The sequence below is a fragment of the Takifugu rubripes genome, chromosome 7 (genome assembly GCF_901000725.2).
Source record: "Takifugu rubripes chromosome 7, fTakRub1.2, whole genome shotgun sequence".
NCBI lineage: Eukaryota > Metazoa > Chordata > Actinopteri > Tetraodontiformes > Tetraodontidae > Takifugu > Takifugu rubripes.
The window spans coordinates 9,034,116-9,048,456 of NC_042291.1; the positions used below are offsets into that span (position 1 = coordinate 9,034,116).

At 45.1% G+C, this 14,341-nt stretch overlaps 3 protein-coding genes across 5 annotated transcripts; 2 read left to right on the forward strand and 1 right to left on the reverse strand.

Annotated features, from left to right (window-relative positions):
* Positions 1-148: 148 nt before the first annotated feature.
* Positions 149-6,929, forward strand: tbc1d31 (TBC1 domain family, member 31). Of its 3 annotated transcripts, none has more exons than XM_011605380.2 (22): positions 149-522; positions 1,105-1,245; positions 1,323-1,438; positions 1,562-1,740; positions 1,895-2,046; positions 2,199-2,358; positions 2,455-2,655; positions 2,751-2,915; positions 3,031-3,110; positions 3,193-3,339; positions 3,424-3,557; positions 3,637-3,770; positions 3,874-4,053; positions 4,154-4,386; positions 4,471-4,540; positions 4,676-4,743; positions 4,826-4,967; positions 5,324-5,428; positions 5,559-5,753; positions 5,894-5,963; positions 6,026-6,217; positions 6,355-6,929. In XM_011605380.2, exons 1-22 carry the CDS (start codon positions 452-454, stop codon positions 6,510-6,512), a joined length of 3,093 nt encoding a protein of 1,030 aa, XP_011603682.2. In that variant the 5' UTR covers positions 149-451; the 3' UTR covers positions 6,513-6,929. The 3 variants fall into 3 exon arrangements, 2 of the variants coding, with proteins under 2 accessions (XP_011603682.2, XP_011603683.2); XM_011605381.2 differs by having other exon boundaries at positions 5,330-5,428; XR_003889081.1 differs by lacking the exon at positions 6,355-6,929 and having other exon boundaries at positions 5,559-5,763; positions 6,026-6,044.
* Positions 6,930-7,070: 141 nt separating this feature from the next.
* LOC105416657 (protein FAM83A-like) lies at positions 7,071-11,655 on the forward strand. Its single transcript, XM_029839315.1, has 6 exons — positions 7,071-7,811; positions 7,898-8,023; positions 8,108-8,220; positions 8,330-8,497; positions 9,087-9,211; positions 9,351-11,655. The coding sequence occupies exons 1-6, from the start codon at positions 7,520-7,522 to the stop codon at positions 10,540-10,542; spliced, it is 2,016 nt and encodes a 671-aa protein (XP_029695175.1). The 5' UTR covers positions 7,071-7,519; the 3' UTR covers positions 10,543-11,655.
* c7h8orf76 (chromosome 7 C8orf76 homolog) lies at positions 11,565-14,290 on the reverse strand. The gene is made up of 8 exons (XM_003965947.3): positions 13,937-14,290; positions 13,548-13,649; positions 13,223-13,366; positions 13,041-13,091; positions 12,805-12,949; positions 12,608-12,725; positions 12,364-12,496; positions 11,565-12,289 (listed from the first exon to the last, which is right to left on the reverse strand). Exons 1-8 carry the CDS (start codon positions 14,039-14,041, stop codon positions 12,119-12,121), a joined length of 969 nt encoding a protein of 322 aa, XP_003965996.2. The 5' UTR covers positions 14,042-14,290; the 3' UTR covers positions 11,565-12,118.
* Positions 14,291-14,341: the final 51 nt, after the last annotated feature.

The window sequence follows — 14,341 nt, forward strand, 5'->3', positions numbered from 1 at the left end:
ATATTGTTACAATTTCATATTAGTGGTAGTATTCTAAAAAGTTCAAATTATATTACAACAATGAATTATTAAAATAGTTTGTAGGAAACATGGACGCTGTTGAATTCTTGGCGTTATAAACCGATGGGCACTCTGTTGTGTCCTTACGTCACATTTGTGCGACAAGAGAACTTACTCAATTATACATCTAAAACTGTAGTTTTAGACACAAAATTCGCCCAATGTCCTTTAGACTACTAAACACAGACTAAGACTTAACCATACACAAATTTGTAAATTATTTGTTCTCGGATCCAAATAGAATTTATTGGGTGTTGCGCTTTCAAATTTCGCGCTGTTTGCGCCGCTACTAAAACAATTAGCTGCCAGGCTAAGCGAGATGGTTATCGATGAAGTTCTAAATTAAGCTAAAGTCTTTATAGTATTCCTTATACTATTACTATAGGCGGCAATGGAGGTGACGGATATTGGAAACAAAGATGAGGGGAAGGTTTGGCATCGAAAACCAGGACCGGGCAAGGGGTAAGTGAGGTCCGGGATGCTGGAAAAGATCGAATTAAGCACTTGGTGCTACAAGAGTGACGGATTTCTTACAGAATCTTTGTCGTCAAGAAAAATAGATAACTTGCTATATGGTGTCTTTCATAAACACATGTAAGTGTTTAAACTTGTTGCACTCCCTTCCATCTTAATGTATCAGGGGGAAAGTTGATTTGTAGGCTATAATCACAACACTGTAGGAACGTTTAAAACCTCATTAACTCAGAAAAATCAAGGTTAGTCCAATCAAAGCAGCGTTAATTAATTATTTACTATATTTGAACAGCAAAAGTACCCCGTAGTGGTTAGGAGTTGGATGAATAGTAAAAGTAACATGACACAGATAAAGAATTGATAATTCACTTTGCCATCGTTTTTAGGTTTGAATATTTTATTAATGCACTGTCGCTGCAATGGAGCCAGAGGATCAGCAGTAGCATCCCTGCTGGGGTGTGTTTTTGTATGGGATGGAAGTTATTTTTCATGTGTTCCAAAAATTAGAGCGCACCTATGATCTACTGAAACATTTTAAATCCAATGTTTCACACCCTTTTCCTTTCTCAGCTTGTTGGCGACTGTAGTCCGCACTGTTCAGCGGGCCAAGACCGTGCGGTTCCTCCATGTGGCCTTTGACGCCACAGGAGACGTCTTCCTGGCAGGGGATCACCATGGAAACATCTATGTGTTTGACATTGGCAGAAACAGGTACGACTGTGGACGAGATAACCAAAGCTTGTTAGCAAGGCCTGACCTCCTGAGTCACGTGATCGGTCTGTGGGCAGATTCCATCTGGTGCAGAAAACTGGACAGGCCTGCACTGCTCTGGCCTTCAACCTCCACAGAACCACAGAGTTGCTTGTAGCCCTGGCTGATCACACTATAAAGTGCTTTGACAAAGGTAGGATAGACACGTCTGCACATCCCTTTGTTCTTGTAGTAACAGTTCTGCCCAGCAGGAGGTTTTCTTGATGGGCGCTCATTGTTGACGAAGCCTGTTATTCTGCTTCCATCTTTCTTGCAGACACAAAGCAGATGATCAGTTGGATGCGGGGTCATGAGGGAGCAGTGTCATTCATCTCTGTACACAGCTCCGGTCGCTATGCTATCAGCACATCAGTGGACACAGCGCAGCTCTGGGACCTGGACACCTTTCAGAGGAAGCGGAAGCTCACTGTCAGACAGCCTGTTGATATTCAGAGGGTAAACATGGCATTCAGACATATAAATGAAGTCATCTTTTGAGCCCTTTAATAAAGTAGTCTGAAGTGTAGACTGCTACTCTTCTCTTCAGTTGTTATTTAATAATGTTTCAAAGCACTTCTTTAATTAACAGAGCACACCATTTGCGTTGCAGGTGTTTTTTCTGCCTTTCAGTAACACCATCCTGAGCTGTTTCAGTGATGATTCTATCTTCGCCTGGGAAAGTGACACACTGTCTTGCAAGTATCAGCTCCCAGTACCTGACTCTGGATCCCAAATCTCCTACAAGGCCTTTGCTGTTTCACAGTATGTCTTTCACATAATAGTCAGGAAAGCTGTTTTTGTTGATTTGTCTTATTTAGCAGATCACATACTATGTTAGAAACAAAATTAATTAACACAAACAGGCAGGCAGGTACTTAAACACTGGTTATTCTGAGGTGGAGTTTTTTTGGCAGTGATGGACGGAGCCTTGCTGCAGGTGGTCGTTCCAACTTAATCCATCTGTGGTGTCTGGACAGCCAACAGTTGGTGAGAGTGATCCAAATGCCCACGCAGGTCCGTACTGTCCGACAGCTGGAGTTCCTGGCTGACTGCTTTGACAGAGGAGCAAATCAGGTACAGCAAGACGTCCCTGCTCCCAACTTCTTCAACTTTCTTTTTTTTTTTTTCCCTTCCCTGCTTAAATTTTTTTCATGCTAAACATGTTAACAGACTCTTGGTGTGCTGAGCCAAGACGGCGTGATGCAATTTATCAACATTCAAACTTGCAAGCTGCTTTTCCATATGGGTTCCCGCCGTAATCCCATCAACACGGTGGCAATCGGCCCTAACGGCCGGCACATGGCAGCCATCATGGATAATGGCAGCATTAATGTTTACAACATCCAGAGCCTTACCCAGGGGATCCATAAGGTGACAGTGCCAGTACCTGCAAACAGTTTATAAAGTTTTAAGGACTATGTTGGTGAGATTTACATGTGTGTTCATTGTTGCACATGTCTGTTCAGCCGCCGTCCTCTCAGGTAGCAGTAATCTCTGGTGGTGACGATGATCAGGAATTGCCAAAACTCAAGGTCAGAGACAGACCGGACGTCCTTCAGAAATCTGCTAAGAGGTCTGGAAGGCAAAGTCAAGCAAAGATATCTCCTGGGTTTTCACTAGATGACAAAGAGGTTGGGACGACATGCACAGATGTGTTGTTTTTTTTCCACACGTGTGTGATATGACCACCGTGTAGACAAAGCATTTCCCCTCCACTGTTGAGGTTGTCTGTCTGTCTGTCACTAGAATGAACAAGCTGCCTGTCTGAATAAGAAGAGAATGGTGGCTCTGCTCAAGGAATTTGGAGAATATCCAGCTAAATACAGGTAAAAATTAATTTCTTCACAGGAATATCTGTTTCTGCTAACTGAAATTAGACTTCCATGACGGATTGTGTTCATGTTGCAGGATGTTTGTGTGGCGGTCTTTGTTGCTTCTCCCAGAGAACTACACAGCGTACAGCTGCCTGACTGATAAAGGCCCCCATTCAGCCTTCCTCACCTTACATAACAAATATCCCATCAAAAGCCACAGGCTACAGAGATGTTTGCAGAGGTATCGTTCACCTTTTTTCACATTCAATATGACATGGATTTGTGATATATGTTTGATTAATCTGCCTCTTCCTGCACTTGTCAGGGTTTTGTCTGCTTTAGCTCACTGGGCAGCCATCTTTGGAGAGGTGGAGTATCTTCCGCTGATAGCTTTTCCATTTGTCAAGCTCTTCCAGAACAACCCACTGCTCTGCTTCGAAGTGCTGGCTACTTTCATAGGTACCAGATGATGATAATAGCAAACAGAAAGATCTGTCTGTGATCTGTTGTGCAATAATGTTGTTCTCTGTGTGTACAGTAAATTGGTGTCAGCATTGGTTTGAGTACTTTCCCAACCCACCTTTGAATATCCTGTGCATGGTGGAGAATGTTCTGGCTCATCACGACAAGGAACTGCTGCAGCACCTGGTGGGCTGTGGCATCACCTCGCAGGTAAAAGACACAGCACACCTAGTGTCACATGCTTTTGTTCTATAGCTTCAATTTGGCGGCCTGTCTTCGTGCTTTGATACATCCCCGTGTATATTTGTGGCAGCTGTATGTGTGGCCCCTCCTGGAGACTCTGTTCTCAGAGGTTTTGACCCGTGATGAGTGGCTTCGGCTCTTTGACTCAGTCTTCTCCAACCACCCCTCATTCTTGCTCATGGCCTGCGTGGCCTATATCACCTGCTGCCGGGGGCCACTGCTGCACTGTACCCAAAAGCACGACTTTGAGGTAACATTCGCCATGACTTTTGGGGAACAAAGATTAAAAATTCAGTCCCTCCTTCATAAAATATTTACTGGATTTTTCTTTTCCATTTGTTTCTTCTCAGTATTTCTTCCACCATCGTAATACCCTGAATATGGGAATGATGATAAAGGAAGCCTACTGCATCATGGATAGCACACCGTCTGATATTCACCCCAGGAATATGCTTTCTGACTTCACGCCACTGCCCAAAGGACATTATCCGGTGTTTAACCATTACCCAGAATTCATAGTGGAATACCAGAACAGAGAGAGAGAGAAGATACGACTGGAAGAAATGGAGCGTCACTGTAAGAGGTGTGTTGGCATTGAGAATCTATTAGCTTTGCTGTTATAATGTTACTTAATCCTTTGGATGGAATCGTGCATCTGTTTAATCAGGGGGGAGGTTTCAGCGCCCCACACGGATTTTGTGCGAGGGAACGCTGAAGTGGAGACCTTTTATACGCAAGTATGTCACATGTTTTTGAGATTAATGATCATAGAAGTTTGATCTTGCATCTATAGTCTGCAATATAGATAAATATAAACCTGTGTTTTGGAATTAAAGGCACTTGAATTTGAACGGAAATTTGAATTTGAACAGAAAGAAGAGGATCACCGAAGAAATATTCTAGCACAAGAAGAGGAAAAATTAACTCGGCAGATGGAAAAGTATGTCCGATGCTCCGCTCCACCGTTTCCCTCAGGAAAATCTCAGTAGAAGGCTTAAATTTAGGCTGCTGCATTTTTGAAGGTTAGCGGCTATGAAGAGAGATCTGAAAGCGAAGGAGCTGCAGGTTTTGGAGCCGAGTAGTCGGCGTTTCTTTCAACAGCAGCTGGACCGGGGAGCCTCCAAGATCCAGGAGCCTGAGCAGGAGATCAGACGACTGGAACAGGTGATTTCACACAGCAATCCAGCCTCTCATTCATCATCTTCTTCTAGTAAATTTCATTCCCTGTCGCTCTCCATCTGGTTATTCCACTCTTTCCTTTGCTCCAGATGGTAAAACCATTTTATACTGTAAATATCTTGAAAAAATTCAAACCAAATAATTTTCTTGGCATCAAATATCAACGTGCAGTGTTTGATTAAACAAATTCACCAAAAAAAAAAACATGGTTCATTTTTACAAGCTCATTTAACTTAATACATTTACATCTAGCAGTTATCACAGAATAATACATATTATGCCCTGAGATAGGTTAAATATTTTTGAGGTAAAGATGCAGATTTAGTGTTTCCGCTTTGCTGATGGAGGGACGTCTGGACCGAGAGGGTGATCGGGAGATGGCGATGAGGAGGGCAGGAACAGAGAAGAACACCGATCTGCTTCACAGCACCCACACAAACGTCCAGGTTAGCAGCACGCTGCCGCGTGAAGCCAGTGTGCTAATATTGACATATGTCAGCACTGTCTAACAACCGTTTTTGGCTGGCGTCCCCCTCATATTCTCGCATAACCGTTAACTGTATCGGCGACACACAGGCCCTGGAGGCATCCCCGGCAGAGGTGCGTCAGCTGGGCTTGCAGTCAGACTTTCAGAGCGAGGTGGGGGAGCGCCTGAAGTGGCTGGATGCGGAGCAGGAGAGGGAGACGGCGAAACTGAGGGAGCTTCAAAAACAAAACCTGGCAGAAGAGGCAAGATTGGCTGACACCATGAGAGACGTGGTGGGGAGGCAGGTAAGCAAAGGTGGAGTGCTTCTCTTTGTAGTGATACCGCCACGTCCCTCAACGTCTTTCTTTTTATAAAATACGTCATAAGAGAAAAATGACTTCAAGGACTAAAGTCGTATTAATCCGATCATCTCTGTTGTTTACAGTGGGATGAAGTGATGAACACCAGAGCTCAGGTCCAGGAGAGGAGCCGGCAACAGCTCTCAGCAGACGCAGGTATTTGGACAAACACAACCTAAACTGAGAATCTCACAGGTTTTTAACGTCACACTGTTCAGCTCTGTTGCCAGTGAGGAAGCGGCAGATGGCAGGATTTCCTCATCGACCCAGCAGGACATCTGCCGCTATGGTTGGAAGCGGCGCCGCCAGTCAGGTCGTCGGACCCAGTGTCACCACTTCCCCAATAGAGAAGGGAACCCGCATGGTGTGTCTGAACAGCAGTTCACCTTCAGGGAGCATGTCCACCAACTGTGAGTCTCACCTCGTCATGTATTCACCATAAACCGGCAACAATCGTATAAATACGGCTTAATACATTTCAAATAAACCAACGTAAATTGGCAATCATCGGGGGGGGGGTTGTGTGAACATAATTTTGCTCTTTCAGTTTCTCTGGATCGAGGCCGAGCCCATCTGGACAGCAGCGAGAGGCAGCTGCTGAAGGAAGTCCGAGAGCTGAGACAGAGACTGGCCTGCAGAGCCAGAGAGGACAGCTGCGCCTCCTCACAGTCCCCTCACACGCCGCTGTCTCACCGCCACATCTGATGCCGCCCCACACGAGCCAGCTGATATCAGTCCTGATTCTCATTCCACTGCTGGTAGTCGCAGTAAAGTGGACGTCATCAGCCATGGAAAAATCATTTCTGCCCTGAATCGGCTTCTGCGCACAGACCTAAACACTGCACCCTGCAGGCTCGGGATAGAGGATCCACTCTGCGTTACTTTTATATAGATAAATGTCTCCAATCTGATGTTTTACTTGTACTTGTAATTTATATTTTATTTAACTAAGTTTTGCATGAACCATTTTTGACGGCTGAAACTGTGTTTACAGTATCTTACTGTTTTTCTAAGCCCAGCTCCAGAGGGTGCCACACATGTTAAAAAGCTGACAATCGTAATAATCCTTTCCCCATCGCTGTGGTTTCGTCCTCATCTCACCAATAAATTTGTCCATCCATACATCATTTCTGTTTCCTGCTGCTCACATCAGGAAACTGATGCATCCTGGGTGTGTCTGTAACTGTCTGCGCGTCTTTGCTCGTGGCCTCAAAAGCATCCAGGTGTAGTCTGACATGAGCCCTAATGAAGGCCGTTTCCTGCTCGTCACTCGTTTCCTCTCCTTCCCCCTTCATTTACTCTGTCATCACCGGCTCCGTATCATCGCATCTTCATCGGTCGAAATTTCGATCACTTTTTGGCCCTTTCAGATTCGTTGGGCTCCGACAAAAATGACCCTTCGCAGGAGTTTCCCAAAGCCTGACACGCTGAATTGGACGCTTTGTTTTTTTGTTTTCCAAACCGTCAGACAGTAGTTTCTACCTGCGTTAGCACTGACATGTAAATCCCCTTGACGTGCGCTCTCGCCTCACCTGTCATAACTCATCCTGTCAACGTCTTTCACCCACAGCAGGGGCGTGTCTCTTGTTCTGTGTTTACTCTTCTGCCCTTGCTGCACCGCGTGCTCCCCCCACAAGCGTGTCAGCCTCCAAGGATCGCGCACAGGCTACCAGCAGCTCATCTCGTAAAGGTTCTGCTGGGATCCACGATCCATGGATGGCAGCAGCGTGTCTGTGCTGTTGTACAAGAGGTTCATTCCTCAGGGTAAAGTGAGGCGAAGGGTTCAAGACCTCCGCATCCCCCCTGCTTCTTATATTAATTTCATAGGCAGCGATCACAGGTTGGATTTGAGCCACAATGAGAGCGCACGGATGGCCGTGGATTCCCTCCTCAGCCAGGGTTTACAGGAATACCATCAGGTGCTGAGGGAGGAGGGAGAGGTGGACTTCCTGTCGCAGCCGGAGAAGATGTACATCATGGAAAATGGAAGAGATGGAGACACAGGTTTTGGTTCTAGTCTTGGTTTTGAAGTGAAAAGAAATTAAATGTTTGTAGCTGTTTCAGGGTATTTTATCTTTTTTTTTATGCAGCTGATGCTTCTATCTCTGATGACCAATTGGTCGGCTCATTTGTGGATTCCCAGTTTGGTACACAGTGTCCTACCCTGTCCACTGACAGTGATCCTGCTGTAGGTGTGGATCTGAGCTGCCTGAGAGGTATTTTGTGAGTGAAAATCAGCCTGGAATGAGTTTTAAACAGCTTCTCAGATTAAATTTACAACTGTTTTTTTGTCTTTGCAGGTGCGACCGATGGGGTCCTGGTGAAGCCGAGTTTTGAGGTTCATTTCCAGTCTCACTGCGGAGCAGCCAGCATGAAAGACCTGATCAGAGAATTCATGCGTAAGGCAAAAGAGGTACAAACGCATAAAATGTGACATGCATGTGTCTACACTTGAGGATAAGACAAACATTGCTTATGTGTAATCATGTATATGTCTGTTAAACAATGTCTTCCATGTGCAGTCCTTGGTTATTGTCATGGACTGCTTCAGCGATGTGGAGCTGCTGTGTGACCTTCTGGAGGCGAGCAGGAAGAGGAACGTGTCCGTTCATCTGCTGCTGGACCATCTCAACCTGAGCCTGTTTGTTAGCATGTGGCAGGGGCTCAAACTCAGCAGCAGGAACTTCCCAGTGAGCAGCTTAAGTTTAAAAAAATCACACATCCAACCTCTCTTTTTTTTCTTAGAAAAAAAAAAAAGATCAAATTAGTGGCACTCCGAGCTATGAGATAAAGATTTAATGTTAAGGCACCTTTGTCCCTTCTGGGCTACTGTAGAAACATGTCAGCGCCCAAGGAGGGGGACCTACTTATAAATATCTTAAAAACCCAGCATATGAGATTATTGAAGCACCCATTGGATCTTTGACTCAACCCAGTAGCTTTTTGAAGAAACCACCAAATATAACAGGTGACATGTTCTAACGGGCATTTCATAGTTATTTATTTATCATAAACGCTCAGACAGACGCCGGTTTATAAGGAAAAGTCCTCGGTGAATGTGGTGAAACAAGGAAAATCTTTACTGTGCACTTGTGAGTGATAAAAGGAGGAGGTGACGTCTCTGTTGTGACCTAAAGTTTGCTGTGGCCATGCAGTTTAGTGGACTGAGACCTTTTTCCACAGCTGTTATTTTGTCTACTTGTGTAAAACTCTTCCCAAAACCTCCCGCTGATGATTCAAAAAGATTCGACAATCTCTTCCTTCTGTTTCTCTGTGTAGAAACTGTCCGTACGCAGTGTTCAGGGACAGACCTACTGCGCCAAGACCGGGAGGAAGCTGACCGGTCAGGTCTGTGAGAGTTTCATCATCACTGACTGGACCGAGGTGCTGACGGGCTCATACAGGTGCAAACGCCAGTAAACGCGTTGTTTGTGCAGACAAGTGTGCACAACAGCGGATCTCGTAAAACCAGTCTGAACATTTGTGTTTCGTTTTAATGCAGCGGTGACGTAACGTGCCGTTGTCGTGCTTGTGTGTTCTCAGCTTCTCCTGGCTGTCCTGGCAGGTTCATCGCAGCCTTGCGGTTCTTGTAAAGGGCAGCGCGGTCTTACCTTTTCATACGGAATTCCTCAGGCTAAATTCCAGCTCCCAAGCAGTTCCTGGCTTTGTCAGTTATATTGCTGTGCCTCCAGTCCTCCCTTTTTCTAACAAGACATCACACGCACCTCAGAAAGGCAATAAGTTTCCCAGTGATGCTACATTCCCCTCTAAACTGAGCAGGATTGAAGACAAAAAAGCAGAAGCAAACGCAAAAGTGCAGTTTTTGACTTCTTTAGAATCAAATCGTCGTAAAGAGATCGCACAGCCTGCAGGTAGCGGCGCACAAGTGCGCCCCAAACCTCCACAAAATGTTTCTGCAAGCGCACATGAGCCGCCAGGGGGCGCTGGTCGCACCCATCATGGCTCGCAGAGAACTGGAGAAACTCTGAATGACAGTCGAAACCCTTGGAGTCCCGCTCAGGTCTCACATGTCCGGGCTCAGCTCAGCAGTCTCACCGTCAGCACTGCTGGACAAAAGACTTTTCCCACACAGAGACAGTGCAGGACTGTCCAGTATCAGCCTCCAAATTTAAATCTAAATTACAGCAGCGTTGGTGCTTGTGGCCTTTTATTTCACCAGAATGAAAAAGCCAGATCGGTAAAGACTTTGGGGATGGCAGCGCATCAAAAAAGCAAGCACCAATGGTTGCACACACAATCTTTTAGGGCAAAAACAGATTTACTGTCTCCTTGTCGAAAAATCCCACTTCCTTCCACACCTCAGTTGAAAGATTTAAAGAAAGACCAGCTTATACCTTTAATCCAGCCCAGAGAACACCAGGGTAGGAAGGACCACCAGACGCATCTTCAGTCACACCCGGTCACACAGCCTTCATTGCCGTCACTCTCAGCCGCTCACCTTAAACCTCAGCTGCAGACTGGGTCCCAGTTCCTCTCACCAGCAGCCCAACTAAGCCAGGAGTCCCCTCTTAGACTTAACTGGAAATCGCAACGTCATGCTGCGAAACTCAAACTTGCTCCTCGCCACAGCTTCCTCAGCAGCCTCTACAGGCCAGCCTGGAGGCCGTTTCACAGCAACGCTTCTGCCCTGTTGAGACGGAGCAAAAGCTGGACCGAGACGCAGCCATCAAGATTCCCAAAACCAGTTCTGCTGTCCGGTGTACCCAAGAGCTGAGGTAATTTATTCATTTTCCAGCCACCTTCCAGTACAGAGCTTGGGTGCTGGTATGCTAGTAGCTATGCTAGACTCAGACATCCTGCTAACTCTCTCAGGCTGCAAATTCAATTCACCTTTACTGTTATAGTCTGTTACAATCAAAATTGCCTCTAGGCGCTTTATAGAAACACAGGGCCTGACCCCTGACCCCTGACCAACAACAGTGCCAAGGAAAAACTGCTTTTTAACAGGTGGAAACCTTGAGCAGGACCAGACACACAGCTGGCTGGGCAAAGAAGCAGGAGGACAGCTAGAGGAGAGAATAACCATAAATTTCAGGCAAAGGCATTAATTACACAGCTAAAGCTGAGCAGGACATCAAGGCCAGTTGGCAGGTCAGTGCCCAACTATAGGGTGGGTGATGCCTGTAGATGGATACAGAGAGAGGTGGGGGAGGGGGGAGACGCACCATGAAATGTGTAAATGGCATCACTGACGGACAGGACAGGACAGGCAGCTATGAATCAGCAAGGTGAAATAAACCCGTCAGGTGATCACGACCCCTGGCAGCCTCGGCCTTATCACAGCACAGCAAAGATGTAGCCAAAAAATAGGATGACCCTGTTGTAGATATAGACTGACTAGAATAATGACTGTGACTACAGCAGTGCGCACCATGAGCCTTTTTAAAGAAGAAGGTTTTAAGTCTAATCTTAAAAGTAGAGAGGCTTGCTTTCCACACCTGGACAGGGAGCTGGTCCCACAGCAGGGGGCCGGTAGCTGATTGCTCGGCCACCCATTCTACTTGTAGGACATTAAAACTATGTAATTGGTGCATGATGTAGAATATATATTTGACTTTCAAATACTCCAGTTTTCTTATCAAAGTCCAAAAACATGTACACAAGGTTTAACCGAAGCTTATTGTCTGTGAGTCATTCAGGTTCCTCTGAGGCCTTTTCTTTTATTAGATTAGTTCGATGTCTCCAAATTGGAATAAACCACATTTGAGTGCATGCATGAAACATCAAAAGTCAGGATTAATTATGAGGATGTCTTTCTTTATTTTTACTGATTATGAGTAACCTGTGTCAACAATATGCCAACGTCGTACATGCATGCTGTTAATTACACAAAAACATCACAGAAAATGTGATTGTGAGATTTATTTGGCTCAGGAATTAAACGGTCTTTGCAAGTGTACATGTTCAGCCCCAGAAGACAAAGAAGGGCTCCACAGCTGCCCTGATGTTGATCCTGGAGCTCTTGTTTGTGAAGATGTTCCACCAGGTGTTCAGAGAGCACTCCCAAGGAGGAAGCAGACTCGCAGGGATTCCAGTTTTCCACTGAGGTCTTTGGTCATTTCTATGCAATTTTCCACAATGCCAAGTAAAACAGAAACTGGGTTGGAACATATCTGTTTCTGTTTCTTTCTGGGCGTTTCCAAACCCTTTACGGGCACAAGCAAACTGTTGTAAGTGCCTGGAATTTTGTTACAATAAATATTCCATTGAACAGAGTTGGTCCTGGAGTATTGTCATTTTTTCTGGTCTTTTCCTGCCTCATGTATCTCTAAAGAGGCATCAGAGGAAAATCAGCATCCAACTGTGTTTAAGGTGGAACGTCCATCAGTCTCCAGGACACTTGTTAATAAGATCTTGCTCCACCAACGGTCCCTGAAGCTCTGCACACATATACTGCTCAGACTTTCCCCATCCTGGTTGTCTTCCCTCATCTTCTCTGGAATCAGGTCTTCTGACATCACCTACAGGTGGCAGAGACAGAGAGAGACTGAAGGTGCCCTCGTACCCAAACACAAACTGAGCCGTGGGTTCTCACCTGGGTCAGAGCCTGCAGGGTCGACTCTTTCGGGTTCAAGTACTGCAACACCTCATCTGTGCACTTTAGGGTGTTTTCACTGTGCTGCAGCACAAAGGAGGACTGCTGCTGCTGGAGAATCCTCAACAGGAGTCTGACAGCAAGAGACAATAAGGAGATAATCGGAAAATAATAAGTAGGCGAAGGTTTTAATAAATATCGATCTATAAGTGGCTCAGCTCTACAGTCAGGGTCATGAACGTACCTCGTCCTGATGAAAGAAGTGCAAGCTTTGAGCCAGATTTTGTCCTCACTGAACTCTGCTGGATTCTCTTCTTCAACCTCTTCCTCTGCAGTTTCTCTCAAAAGTGAGGAACACAACTCTACCAAAGGCAAATACAGCACAGTAAACCAGAGCAGACAAATACGACAAATCCCAGCGTGGTGGAGTTGGAAGCGCACTCGTGGTCTGCTTCCTCTTCAGCAACTGCAGACACATCTGTCCCAGGCCGTGCCAGTGCCAGGGGTTGAAGGGCAACAGGCTGCACAGCTGCTGCAGACAGGACATCTCAGCTCCAATGCACTCAAAATTGTGATAGATGGTTGCCTTTGCATCACAAGAGAAATATGACAAATTCAGAAGCTTATTAAGAGACATAAAGTTTGCTTATGTGTGTTGTTTTGGGAACAGTGCTGACCTTGAGCAGCAGGAGGCTAATCAGGTGACAGGTATTGGACATGTCTTTCTTCTAGAAACCAATAATGTTGTATGCTCAATTACAACAAAGTGACCAATGCGGTGTTTTATATTATTTAACAGTTAATCGCATTTACAGTTACTTTTAAAAGACACTGCAGGCTTTTTTTTTTAAAGACTTACCAGTATATTGACAATGTCCAGTGCTCTGTCTATCCGTCCCAGCTTGGTGCAGCATCGGGCCATTCCCTCTAGCACATCTCTTCTGATGCTCAGGTTGTTGTCAGAGATCCACTCCAGGCAGCTGCTATATGCATCAAAGGCTTTCTACACACATCACACCCCAAGAACAGAACAGAAATTATTTAAAACTTGAACAACGCAGCAGTAAATATGATGCTTCCGAGCCTCTGGGAAAAGTTAATTTCTCCAGAATATTAAGCGTGTCTAGATAAGAGAGAGTGAGACAGGGTCCGCAGGGTAAAAATGTGATTAAAGATTTACTTACCTGATAGTCCCCCCGTCTCACGGCCAAGTCACCTCTGAATTTGTAGACTTTCTGCTTCTCCAAAGAATCATCTGTGTCCAGGGCGGCATTCTCACAAAACCACTATATATACAAAATAATTTTGAACTTAGCAATACAGAAGCAAAAAGAACAGACTTTATTTTTAGCTGAGCATTTAAGATTGACCTATACACGTGCCAGATGGAATGAGCTATCAATATATGCCCACTTAGCACCGTAAGACTTTAACCGTGGATGTTCCTACAATATTGGCGCACCAATTCTCGTTTTAAATGGTACGGAGAATAATAAAAAAACAGCTAGCCAACTTCTCTAGGCACTGGATTTACAGTTCTGCAGCAAATGAAACTGGCGTGTTTCCTTCTCACCTCTGGCTCACACACTTTAGCGTTATAAGTAGTCAAAGATACAGAGACCCGGTCTTTTTTCTCCGAAAACACCGAGTCATCAAACGTGCTTCCTAAAATCTCCATCTGAAAGCAGCATACATATAATATTCTTATTGGAATATTATTGGTCGTAGTAAAAACAACACGGGTTGTTTATTAAAGTACACCCTTCTGGCCGGTCCTTCTGTGTAAGGACACGGGTGAAAGTGATCTGGAGTAATTAGTTCCGGAGGGAAGGTTCCGACTAACGATGATACAGCACCGCCAACGGCAAATAAATACAAAATAAATCATTTTGCTGGGTTAGAAACAAATAACATAAAAGGTAAGTGTGCCTTTACATTTTTTTAACAATAGTACATAAATTAACTTTTTTTTTTTTTT

Excerpts from the sequence above, each read along its gene's own strand:
- tbc1d31 (XM_011605380.2), top strand. The coding sequence starts at position 452 with ATGGAGGTGACGGATATTGGAAACAAAGATGAGGGGAAGGTTTGGCAT. Across the intron at positions 1,246-1,322 it reads TTTGACATTGGCAGAAACAG|ATTCCATCTGGTGCAGAAAA; the intron begins GTACGACTGTGG and ends GTCTGTGGGCAG. Across the intron at positions 5,429-5,558 it reads GCACCCACACAAACGTCCAG|GCCCTGGAGGCATCCCCGGC; the intron begins GTTAGCAGCACG and ends GGCGACACACAG.
- LOC105416657 (XM_029839315.1), top strand. The coding sequence starts at position 7,520 with ATGGATGGCAGCAGCGTGTCTGTGCTGTTGTACAAGAGGTTCATTCCT. Across the intron at positions 7,812-7,897 it reads TGGAAGAGATGGAGACACAG|CTGATGCTTCTATCTCTGAT; the intron begins GTTTTGGTTCTA and ends TTTTTTATGCAG. Across the intron at positions 8,024-8,107 it reads GGATCTGAGCTGCCTGAGAG|GTGCGACCGATGGGGTCCTG; the intron begins GTATTTTGTGAG and ends TTGTCTTTGCAG.
- c7h8orf76 (XM_003965947.3), bottom strand. The coding sequence starts at position 14,041 with ATGGAGATTTTAGGAAGCACGTTTGATGACTCGGTGTTTTCGGAGAAA. Across the intron at positions 13,650-13,936 it reads CTAAAGTGTGTGAGCCAGAG|TGGTTTTGTGAGAATGCCGC; the intron begins GTGAGAAGGAAA and ends TTGTATATATAG. Across the intron at positions 12,290-12,363 it reads CCCTGCAGGCTCTGACCCAG|GTGATGTCAGAAGACCTGAT; the intron begins GTGAGAACCCAC and ends TGCCACCTGTAG.